The sequence below is a fragment of the Aplysia californica genome, unplaced genomic scaffold, assembly GCF_000002075.1.
Source record: "Aplysia californica isolate F4 #8 unplaced genomic scaffold, AplCal3.0 scaffold00007, whole genome shotgun sequence".
NCBI lineage: Eukaryota > Metazoa > Mollusca > Gastropoda > Aplysiida > Aplysiidae > Aplysia > Aplysia californica.
The window spans coordinates 1689427-1701901 of record NW_004797277.1 but is presented as its reverse complement, the minus strand read 5'-3'; the positions used below and the strand labels follow the sequence as shown (position 1 = coordinate 1701901).

At 42.1% G+C, this 12475-nt stretch overlaps 1 protein-coding gene across 1 annotated transcript in view; it reads right to left on the bottom strand.

Annotated features, from left to right (window-relative positions):
• The window catches only part of LOC101853509 (polycystic kidney disease protein 1-like 2), a 54628-nt gene extending 47416 nt beyond the window's left edge, over window positions 1-7212 (bottom strand). The window contains exons 1-7 of the mRNA XM_013081518.2: window positions 7098-7212; window positions 6130-6215; window positions 5224-5389; window positions 4772-4875; window positions 4374-4460; window positions 3132-3293; window positions 1166-1296 (exon numbers count right to left, since the gene is read on the bottom strand). Of these exons, the coding sequence (XP_012936972.2) occupies window positions 1166-1296; window positions 3132-3293; window positions 4374-4460; window positions 4772-4875; window positions 5224-5389; window positions 6130-6211 (732 nt within the window). The 5' untranslated portion in view covers window positions 6212-6215; window positions 7098-7212. The remainder of the gene's footprint in view (window positions 1-1165; window positions 1297-3131; window positions 3294-4373; window positions 4461-4771; window positions 4876-5223; window positions 5390-6129; window positions 6216-7097) is intronic.
• Between the last annotated feature and the right edge of the window lie 5263 nt (window positions 7213-12475).

Genomic DNA, 12475 nt, shown 5'->3' with positions numbered 1-12475 from the left:
GGGGGGGGGTCGTCATCATTATGTAGGCAAAAATGTGACATCCACTCTCAGAAGCATTAAGCAAACTACATGTACTTAGTTTTACTTCCATATTCAGTCCTGAATCAACTGCAAAGTTGTATACTTGTTGTCACCCTTACACTGATTGCCAACAGTGAGGTCAAGGGTTTAAAGTTGAATTCTTCTCACAGGTCGTTACTGCAGACCTCTGCAAAGGATGAGTGGTTCGTAGGTTGAATAGTGTATTGTAGAAGGGGATCAAAGGTGATGTGTATGCAAATGTATACCAGTGTCTGTCTTGGTAGGAGCATCTGGGCCGTTTAGCACCAAGATCTGTTGATAAAGAAAACAGTCAAAACCGAGGTGATTACAGTTGAAAATGGGCCTGATGCATGGAGTCACTATGAAACTGAGTAAACGCTCCACCTAAGACAGAGGTCACTGATCACTAGATTCCAGCTGCTGTTTCCAGAAGTATTCTTAACATAATAGACATAAAACAAGGCGAAATTGTATCAGAATCACCCCCTGCAGATGAATAAGAGTAGAATGGAAAACAATTATAAAGAGAAAATTTTAAATAAAAACTGGACAATTCAGGAAGGTAGGTAATTAATGAAATGTAAACATATCCTTACAGTCATCATCCCACCCTATCAGTTGAGTCTTTTTCTATGATAGCAAGACATTGCCTGACATTTCTGTTACCTAATTTCAACACCCCACCATCACCAATCAGAGAGAAGAGAGAACCATACAATATACACAGCTATTGCATGCGGTGAAGCCACTAGGTAAAGGGAGCAGGAGAAGAGGAAGGTTCAGTTGGTTTAGTTTTAGTAGAGGTTTCACGGCGCCTGCAACTGCATAAGGTCATATGAGCGCCAGAAGATAAGAGGTGTTACAAGAGAGTAACAAACAGAAAAAAGAAGAAGGGGAAATAAGGACAATAGATGTTTGATAGGAAAGAAGAAGCAAACCACACCAGAGCACCGGCCAACTACCCACGGAAAGTTTCATAACTAGTGAGTCAGCAGCACCAGAAAAAGTAATCCCAAAAGCACTGCATCCAGCAGCATATTAGGTCTTGTTCAACATGAACACGACACCCACCAGAAATGACACAACGTTATACCAGGCAGAACAGACTGGTTGAAAAACTCACTTTGTAGACAAAGTTTGGTCCGTACGAAGCATGCACTTGGTATACCTGGGGCAGAGCAAATAGGATGTAGATGTCAACAAGTTCCCCAACGCCAGGGTTCAAGTTGAAGGAGATCATATCAACTTGGTAGTCTGGAAAAAGCATTAGGGAAAACAAGATTTTGTAGTCTGGGAAGAGCTATGGAAAAGATATTTGTCATCTCTACAGTTTATATGGATGACAGAATGATATTCCTCAACTTGGTAGTCTTGGAACAGCACAGCAAAAATGTTATAGTTTAGGGACAGTACACGAATCATACAATTTTTTTACAAATGGATAGTTTGGGAATCATACAGGAAAACCAATCCACACAGTTTTGTTATATTGATATCTAAAACTAGCTAAGGGGAAAAACACGAGATTGTCATTTTGGTAGTCTCAAGAAGACATATGTCCATACAAGTCCTCAAAGAGTTGCCTTATCCTCCAGCAAAACTGAGATCACCTTAGCATGAGGCAGAGACATGAGGCATGAGGCCCAGTCTGACATGAAAACAAATTTGACCACTTTCTCATTGACAGCATGAGTTGAAGTACATGGGAATCACTCAGGACAAGATACTTTCTTTCTGAAAACATATTGACAATGCTGCTTTCAGGGCTCAGAAGGGCATTCATGTAGTGAAGACCTTAGCTTCAGCGGGAATTCAACAGAGAGTTCTTTTTCTCCTAATGCAGCTGGTTGTTCTGTCAGTCACAGACTATGGTCTGGGAATCCTGTCCCTGTCCAGGACTCAGATAGACAGGTTGGAGAGAGTACAGAATGCAGATATGAGGGCAGTCTTGGGTTGAACAAAGGACACCCATGTTGTCTGTAGGAGATACATCCTAGACCTGGCCAGCATCAGAGTGAGGCATAAGGTGGCACAGGCAAAGCTGTACTTGAATGTTTTGGGAGACCCGAGGCACCCTTTGCATGATAACCTAAGCAGCATCAAAGGAAATAGGATCAAACGGGGCAGCTCATGGATGGCAGAAGCTGAAGACTTCTTGAGGAAAAGTTTGTGGCATCGATGAAATATGCAGTGGAAAGAAATGGTTTAAACTGTGCCCGGATTACAGAGGCCTGGCCAACGTTCACATCACTATGGGTCGTGAAAGACGTGAACGTGCTGCTGTCATTAATGACAACGCCATACGACAGTTAATTGGGGAGCACTCTAAGTCAGAGTACCCAGTGGTCTACACGCATGGATCGGTCAGAAGGGGTGAGAAAATTGGGTGGGGTTTTGTGATGTACAGTGGGAACAAACAGGTTCATAGCATGTCAGGGGCCATAGAAAGAACAACTTCAAGCATGAAAATGGAGATTGAGGCCGTAACAAGAGCGCTTGGCTGTATTCAAAATACAAGACCAAGAACTACCTATCTCATTATTGTCACTGACTCCCAATGCATCCTGCGAAGGGTTGAGAAAGGGCTGCTTCGGAGTGAATGGATGAACCCAATACAACACTCATCACTTAGAGCCATCACGTGGATATTCTGTCCTGGGCACTCTGGGGTGAAGCGCAATGAGGAGGCTGATAGGCTGGCAGGCAGTGCCGTGGTTGATGGTAAGGTGAAATTTGACAAAGGAGAAGTGCTGAAGACCCTGGAGGAAAAGTTGCGGGATGAAGAAGACAGGGAGACAGCAGAACACCATGCAATCATCAGGATGCGGGAAATGGGGATAGGGACGGGAGAGGGAAGAAAGGGACGATTATCTGGAAAGGAAAGACGTCGCCATAATCAAACAGCCACTGGAACAATTATTATGGATACTTTGTGGGCTTTGGTGTTGAGATGAACTGAGCACTTATGGACCTGTCCGGTGTGCAATGGCGTTGTTGCCCAGGGCAGATGAAACATACATTCCCTTTTCACTGCACGAAAGAGATGAGGACATCTAGTTTCGGTACACAGACAACCTGACAGGACCTACCACTGCATTCGCCCTGCACCACACGTTGCTTTGTTTCACACAGACACAGGTAGCCCTGATGCTTGTCCACACACAACTGTCCCGGGCACGGGTTACCGCGACAGTCGTCCACCGACACACCACAGGTAGCACCCTCCCAGCCTGGGTAGCAGATACACATACCTGAGAACAAAGATGACCAGGTCACTATGCTGCTACTTACATAACTAACCCAACCCTTTACCCCTCACACACACACACACACACACACACACACACACACACACACACATACACACATGTGCATGCATACATGTCCACAATATTACATATTTAAGTCAATTTGCTCCATGCCCACCATATAATATCAGAATGAACAACTTTATTATCTCCTATCTAAAAACTAGCACAGAGCAGAAGGGCAGGGAAACGTGTATGCAAGTCTTTTGTCGTATCTCACAGGCATCAGCAGTAGGCTCCACTTTTGGCAATGATAAGCCGCATATTTAAACCACACCGTCCCTTAAACTGACCATCCAACAAAAGGTGGCCTGGGGGCTCTCGTGGCCTAGAGGTTATGGTGTTCGCCTCTCATTCAAAGGTCTCGGGTTCGAATCCGGGTAGCGACGGACAAATTTTCTTCTCTGAAATTGTCTCCCTTCATCTCCTTTCCTGCTCTCTAGCCATGTTCTGTCGTCTGCTTTCGTCTCCACTTTCGGCCCCCAGTCCTCACCTCCTTTGCCCCCTCCTCTAGGCTCCTGACTCTTTCTGCAGCCTTTCCACAGCTTCTCTTTGGCTCTTTTTTACTGTTGTCTTTCAGACACACCCCTGATCTTCAGGTAGGAAAGATCTACACCTAGCTTTCCAGGACAAGGGCGAAAAATCTCGGAGGTCCCGTGTGCAAGTTGCTCACGTTAAAGACCCCTTGGTGGTCCAAAATCGATAAGAGTAGGCTTCGGCCGCCACCTGGACAAAATTCAAAATTTCGTACCAACTGAAAATGTTAGGTGTGTCCCGCACGCTTATATGACATGCAGTTGTGAGCGCCGTAAAACACTAACCCCAAAAAAATAGGAAAAAATAGGTGGACTATATTCATATTATACTGGCAGGCCCAGTTTCCCTTCCAATCTGGGTGACTTAGCTTGAGCTCTTACATATATATGTACATGATATGGGCGTCAGTGCAAGGGATGGGAAAGCATGACCACAAGTCTCCCTAACCCAACCCCCTCTCACCCCCCCCCCCCCCCCCCAAATTACCAGAGGATGTCTCACAGATGGCTGTGTTATCGTTCTGGCAGGAGCAGGACTGCTTACAATTGTGCCCATATTTTCCTCGTGGGCATGCTGGAAACAGAAAATAGAAAACAGTAATGTTCATACGACATATACTCGTACTCAGGACACTCCATGGTTCCCAGCACTTCAGTAAAACTTTCCTAAACAAAGTGAATGCTCAAACCCAGACTGTTGAATCTTTGTTAAAAAAACAACCCAAAATACCACACATACAAACCACGCGTTGATTGTTAAGTGTTTCACATTTCAAAATGGCATACCACAGTCTTTACACAGAGCAATCGATATGAATATAGTGCCATTGAAAAACCATGATAACCTTTAGGCTACCAAACACCACAGCAGGATTGTAAACTTACGGTAACAGACACCTGAAGCCTCAGAGAAACGGAAGCCAACACGACAGTGGCACTCGTAGGATCCCGGAGTGTTGTAGCAGTACTGGTTCCTACCTCGACATGGTCTGACAAGCAAATCAGCAACATGTCAGGGTAAAAAACACCGGCTAAATAAGAAAGTGCAGTACAATTTGATGGAATGTGGGAGGGGTAAAGGGTTGGGGCTTTTCACACAATTGTCATCGGATGAGTTACAAATGTACCATGAAAGATTAAAGGAATGACAAATCACACCACTGCTGTAATGTTGAGGAGTCCCAAATGCAGACAAAACAGAATAGTCCAGTATGTTAATGAAATGTCATTATGTTGGACACAGCGCTGACAAAACAGATTATAGAACAGAGTTTGGCAGTGTACGTCAAGCCACAAGAAGAGTGATCCTACCTTTAAAAAGGTCAGTCAGTACTCACGGGTGTTCCAGAAAACATTCATTGATATCTTCCTGACATGCTGTACCAGTGTAGCCTGGTTTGCACTGACATCTGCCACTCAGCTCATCACATGATGCTGACCTTGACTGATGGCAACGGCAACGCTGCAAACAGCCAATACCATAGTAACCCTCAGGACAGCTGGCTGAATGTAGGATAAAAATAATATAGTCATCAACAAGATGAAACCACCTTCTCAACAAACAAACAAACACACACACACACACACACACACACACACACACACACACACACACACACACACACACTTTTTAGCCCAACTGATACCCACAGATAAGTTATTCTCCACCTTCACCACGGGAAACATCCCTCCCACATTAGATACATCATCTGCCACACTTTACAGACTTTCTCCCATATCAGAAACTCAGAAACACACTCTTCTACAACAGGCGAAGGTTCCGCTGCTGAATTTTACATCAGAAGTACGCACCAACCAGATCAGTGATGGTCCTCAAGCTCGTTGGAAATGGAGGTACGGAACCTCACAAGTGTCAATCAGTGGGCCCTGGCTATAACAGGACTGGTGGGACCAACGTGGTATCCCTTTGATAACTCAATCATGTCACAGGGGATCACGTTTACGAACACGTTTTACTGATAGTTACCGAATGAGACCATTTTCATAATCTAACATAGAAACTTACTACCGATTTATCAGTTATTGCCTCTTTCTTTTCTAGTAATATTTTTGGTCGTCATCTTTAACTTCCTTTTTGTAGCATGGAGATTTACAGGGATAACAATAACAATATTGCATATATATAATTTATATTATAGTGCATTTCAATGCTCTATCTCCAAATGAACGAAACACTGTCACTGATAAATTTGTCAAGGCCATGCTGTCAAGACTTTCGGTACCTTTAGAAACTGTACAGCTGAGCCCTGCCACCAGCAAAAACAAAGGAAGGGAAGACCTGTTGACTTCTATAGACGATGCCATTCACCTGGAAAAAAAAGACACATAGGCTACATGCAGCAAGTATATGCATACATACGTACGTACAGACCGGCGCTAGGCCAATGTCATCCACAACGCAAAGTGAAGGAATTTTGTTTTTACGCCTTGTCGTGTGTAAAACTAATGGCGAATGTTTGCCTTCCAAGTGAGATCTAGATATATCTAGATCTAGATCTACATCCTAACTTTGCAGCAACTTAGGCCTACTAATGTTTTTTCTAGTGGGCAAGGTGGCACAGAGTGACTTCGAGAGCCCCTTGCACAGGGGAAGCCTAAGTAAGTTGCACCTGATGTGGGTGCCTAGACTAAGCTACTGTAACTGAGTACATGTAGATTGATTGTTTTTCTTTCATTATCTAGAATCTCTAGATATCTATGCCGGGGGGGGTGAGGATGTGTAGATATCTAGTCAAAATCGGCAATCTTGTATTTCAAAAAATCCAAATCAGGGGAGTTACGATTATATTTGCTTAAAATTCTTAATAAGTAAATAAGTTATAAGTCACAACGAAATGATTCCACCGAATTCGTAATGATCCGATAAAAGCAGCCTTTGACCTCTGCCAAACCCGTTGGACGAACTCGCCGAACGCCTGGCTAGAGTTTCATCGAACCCATGATGTTACGCTAGAAAGCACTGATGATCTAGATCTAGATATATAGATCTAGATCTATATCTAGAATCTAGATTAGATCTAGAATCTAGATTTTAGATTCTCTCTAGATAGATCTAGAATCTAGATCTAGATCTAGAACAGGGTACACTTTCTTAGGCCTACGCGGTCTAGATTCTAGATCTAGATATCTAGATCTAGATCTAGATTTAGATATAGATCTAGATCTAAAGTATATCTTTTGGAGCACTCACCTGAATAATTAAAACTCTATTTTTGAACTGGGGGTATGAAAACAATTCTCACAAAATCAGTTACAATCATCGTTCTAGACTCTAGTTGTAGTTGTAACTCTCCCCGCCCATTCACTTGAGCGAGCAAAGATCGTTTTAACCAGCCAAAATTAACAGTATCGATATATTATTATTATGGGAACTTCACCAAAGATTCTGTATAACAAGATGGTTCACTCCTCTTTGAACCAATTAAAAATGTCCTCAAAATCTGGTGTCGCCCTCTTCGAAAAGCGCCCGCTTTGCGGACAGAGTAACCCTAATTGTGTGGAAAAATCAAAGTTAAACTAACAAGTTTTTGTATAAATTATAATTAAAATTTCGGTATAGCGCCTTTTTTTAATGGTTACGCTGACAAAAATCCTTTTCAGGTGGAAGGGGCGACTGTTTTCTCCTTTTTCTTTTTTTAATTTGGCTTTAGAACGAGTGGCGAAACGTCATTAAAAAACAACAACCCCAAAACTCCGCACTGAGCGAACCGGAACAGCTGAAAAACAAAGACTGCAGCGACATCAGAACCAATGCGCGGACTTCCGCGAACATTTTTTTAGCCGAGTATACTATCTTGTTATGTACAATCTTTGGCAAGATGAAGATCAACCTTTGAACTTGAAACGTCCAAGTCCAGGAGATAGGCCTGTCGCCCCGGGGCGGTGCTACTGACTCAAGAGTGTTTAGGCCATTCCCAAAGGGGGGACATTATAACACGTTCAGTATAATTGTAAATGGGCTCATTCATCAATGTAATGTTCATAACTGTGCCTGAACTGCAAAGGGGAGCTGCTGCTTTTTCTTTCCTAACCCTTACTATAGTCATTTTTCATCTACTTCGTTTGTATGTTGTCACTTTCTTGCAACCCACTATTTCCGGGGTGCCTTGATAGTCGAAGCAGACATTGTGTTGTTAAAGCTAGAGAGTTGAGCAGAGTAAGCCTGATTCACTGTTAAGACTTCTATGTTGACATACAGTGGCGGTGGGTGAACCTAGATTTAGGTGGGGCTTAGGTTTCTTCCACTTTTTTACCACCAAAAAGCAAGCAATAAGAACAACACAGTGATGATTTTTCTATACTCACGGCGAGCCACGGCATTTTGAGAACCATTCAAACGAGAAGAGTCATCTTTGTGTGCCATCTCTTTGTTCTACTTTAAATTCTTCTGGATGGTGGGGACGAAGCCGTTTCACCTCCAAATTTCTCTAATTAGTTTTTATTTGATGAAAAAGTTGCCTCCAAAGTGGTTTGATGTAATTAATAACTGTTAAATCTCAGCGGCACAAACACACAGCACTCCAAACTCCAAACACATAAAGTGTATGAGGTGGATAGGGTCGTGTTGTTGCAGAAAATAAAACGCGCCTAACAAAGGCCCTATGGGCGCATAGGTAACTGTGTCACTTGGGGAAAGTGTGTCGTAAACTTTCACCCCATTGTCAGGGCTCGGAGAGCGTGAGCCCTCTGTGCAGTGTTATTTTTTTCAAGTCTACTACCTTTTTACAAGAGGGGTTTCATGGAGGAGACACAGTGGGAGCGGGCTGGTTGATTGCTGAGCCCTAAAGACATTTGATTGGCTGTTAGGTTACTATAGTTGTAAGCGGGGACAACAGTGATTGGATAAATGAGCAAGCCGCCAAATTGATCACTCTGTGTTCATTGCGGGCGATCAGAACAGTTTCAACTGCTTATTTCGTTATTTTCATTGGCCTTGGGATAAAGTTGGGGGTGGGGAGGAGGGGGGGGGGGTTCAAGCCCGTGAGCCCTTCACTACCCACCGCCACTGGACATCCACCTGTTGGCGTCCATATGACCATATGCATATGACCGTATGCATATATGACCTTATGCATGGAGCACCCCGTCTTCCCAAGACCCCTGTTCTACATTCCAGTATTCAAGTATGACCTTATGCAGTTGCGAGCGCCGTAAAATCTCTACTTTAAAAAACAAACTAAGATAGGCCTACTTTTCAACACGATTTCTGATAGATGTCCACCAAAGAGGTTGTACTTAACTCTTCGATCCATTGATCGAAAAAGAAAGAAAGTTGAATGCTAGGTAATCATTATAGAAGCGTCTGTGGCCTGTGGTAAGGAAAACCCCTTGGCATCGTTAGCCAAAGTCTCTGTCTATATATCCCCCTCATCAGTTACACAGTTGAGCTTGAAACTCTTTATTCTCTTCCTCCTTTTTAAATGTGTTTGTTTTGTTTGTGGATTTGTAGAGGGCGGACCATTCAAAGGGGGATCTCATCAAACTATCTATTTTCAGTCGTTTTGAAGAGAAGAGCGTTTACACTACACAATAATGAATCATACAGAAGTCGTTAATCCTCACAGACCTACTTATGTCTAAGTGCGATGTTATACCGAGGATATTCGTCCTTTTCTGTAGGCTTAGGCTGAGTTCGATTCTTGGTTTAACAGGATTAGACACTGCATTCTGACGAAAGCCAAAGTACGTTGCTTTTTCTGTTCGCTGAAATGGACATGAGTCATGAGATGAGAACATTTCAATCGATAGAGATGAAAGAGATCTATATGAGTGCTGTAATGGGCTGCAACTATATTGAACTTTCGGGAAAAAGGGGGGTGGGGGTGGGGGGTGAAACTGGGAGAATCCCTTTTGGGATTAGCTGGTCTACCAAAAGTTATCATGACTTGTGCGAGCCGGCTTTTGTTGGAAAGGATAAGGATAATGTACGGCACTGAATATAGCCAACACGTCTAGCCCACACTGCGGTCAAAAATTCATGGCGCAACTTATTGTCAAATATCTCCTCTACTATCGAACATAAACTCTCCCGCTTTTGCACAGGGACGAGTGTCAATTTGTCTTAACAGATCAATATTATTGTAAACAATTGTTAGCTCTATTTTAGAACATTTCTTAATAAATACTTATTTAAAAAATCCTAGCGGGTAGTTTCTACTCATTTTAAAGGGTTTACAGCTGGGACGATATAAGGCTTTTAAAAACAAATCCGTCATTTTTTTTCCTAATCGCGAGATATCTTTATTGAACTCATGTTTAGAAAACTATTAGAGCTAAAAGTGTTCATTATAAAATTAATTTCTTGTATCCAGTTTTGCCACTAAAATCATTGGTGAGCTGTGACGTAACCCATAATATGCGCATACATAATGTGTGTGGGAGATTTGTAGTGTTTTATATAAACCTATGAAGAGAATTTTTAAAAATCTAGCTTCAACTGTAGTGGAAAAATATGATTAAATTAAGACAAATTGAGACGAAGTGCGGTGCAAAGCATGGGAGACATTGATTTTACCGTTATAAAGATATTTGAGGATAAGTTGCGCCACGAATTTTTGACCGCACTAGGCTAGGCCCTATAGGCCTTGCCAAAGATAGTAAATAACAAGATGGGCCACTCAGGAAAAAAAAGTGTTCGCAGGAAGTATGCTCTTTGCTTCAGATGGCGCTGCAGTCTGTTTAGAAGCTCTCTTTCGTTTTTCCAGAAGAAGAATAGGAATAGCACCTCCTTGCGTGCGCAGATCGACTGCTGTTCATCAGCAGTTCGGGTTCGTTCAGTGCGGAGTTTTAGGGTTTTGTTTTATTTTAATGACCTCTCGCCTTTCATTCTAAAGTCAAATTAAACGAAGAAAACAATCACCCTTTCCTCCAGAAGAGGTTTTTTGTCAGCGTAACCATTTTAAAAAAGCGTTCTTCCAAAATTCATAAAAAAACTTGCTAGTTTCACTTTGATTTTTTAAACTCAAGTAGGATAACTGTTCGCAAAAGGTGCGCTTTTGTGAAGAGGGCGTCACCGAATTTTGAGGACACTTTTTTAATTGGCTCAAAGAGAGAAGTGGCCCATCTTGTTAATATGTACTATCTTTGCTAAGGCCTTTGTAAATTTAGACTCGGGAGCTGCAGCAGGGTTGCCAGATAAAAAACAAAAACAAACAAATAGGAGGCCGAAGCTTGTCAGGTTGGAAGCCAAATAGAAATTAGGAGGCCAATTTTCGAGGCCAAGTGGTAAAAAGATCTTAATTATTAAATCCTGTTATTGCTTATCGCTAATTTCTATTGTTCTGCTCCCATTTCTGTTATCTTCCTCAGTCCTCTTGTACAGCCTTTAGCTCTTAACCTCACATTTACCAAATACTGCTTGAAGACTAACGTCTTGAAGCACAATAATTTGCATGTAGATCTAGAGGTGAACTAAAAATTTTAGTTCACGGGAACAATTTAACAACAGATAAGCGTACATATATTATATATACAAGTTCTATTTACAAGGCACTATACTCCTGATATCTGCAAAGCTGCATCTACACCAGCAGTGCTATCTTCTTGTGATGTGGCAGCTGGTTAAAGTGCAGATGCAGCGGATGAAGCCTTGAGTGTAGCTGATACAAATTCTCACTAGTGTGTGCAAAAATCATCACAGGAGTATCAGAAAAGTTGTGGAAGCCTTTTCCATTCCAAACAAGATTGGAGCGAATTCTTATTATTGCATCAAGTAGGCATATCTGCACCCTATTTCTAAGCTTTGTTTTAACAGCAGTCGCTAAGGAAAATAATCTTTCCGCAACAGCATTGATGGCAGGAGTTGTGAGGCACGTCGGTGCATAAATATGGCAATATTTATACATGGGCCTAAATGATATATGTTCTAAAGCTCCAAACCAAAACTGCTCAGAATCATAAGGAATTCCTGTTTGCTTGAAAGTGAAAGGTTTTTCCTGTTGCCAATTAACAAAGTTTACTTTTCGATATTTTCAACCTGTGTCGATACTGTAAGTGTTGAAATGGCAATTCACTAATTTTTGCTAAGAAAATTAATTTTGGCTTAAGACACAACTTGGTGAAAGCAGACTCGGGTTTTTAAAAGCATCTCTTGCTTGTGGAATTCGTTTGTTCACCTGTGTGAGAGTGTCAACTAAAATTCCTTACATCTTTGCTTGATGTCGTCCTTGTGGGGGATGTTTGCAGTTTCTTTTTCAAGCAGTAGAAGTACTAGAAGGGGCAATTTTGGCGTTTCGCTTCCACGAAAAATCTATACATGATTTCTAATTTGGTTTAGTGACGTGTATAGAGAGAAAAAGGGGGAAGTCCAAAAATGCTTTATTAAATTATATCTTTCTGGTGCTGGGAGTGAGGAGTCCAAATGGAGGCTAGGAAGCCAAAAAAAATTTTGGGAGCTAAGAGATTTTTCAGGCCAAATTTATGAAATTTGGTCTCCAGGAGGCCAAACGGGCAACCCTGAGCTGCAGACCTCTCGACCAATGATAGCACATAACAAGATGGGCCACTTCTCTCTTTGAGTCAATTAAAAAAGTGTCCTCAAAATTTGGTGGCGCCCTCTTCACAAAAGCG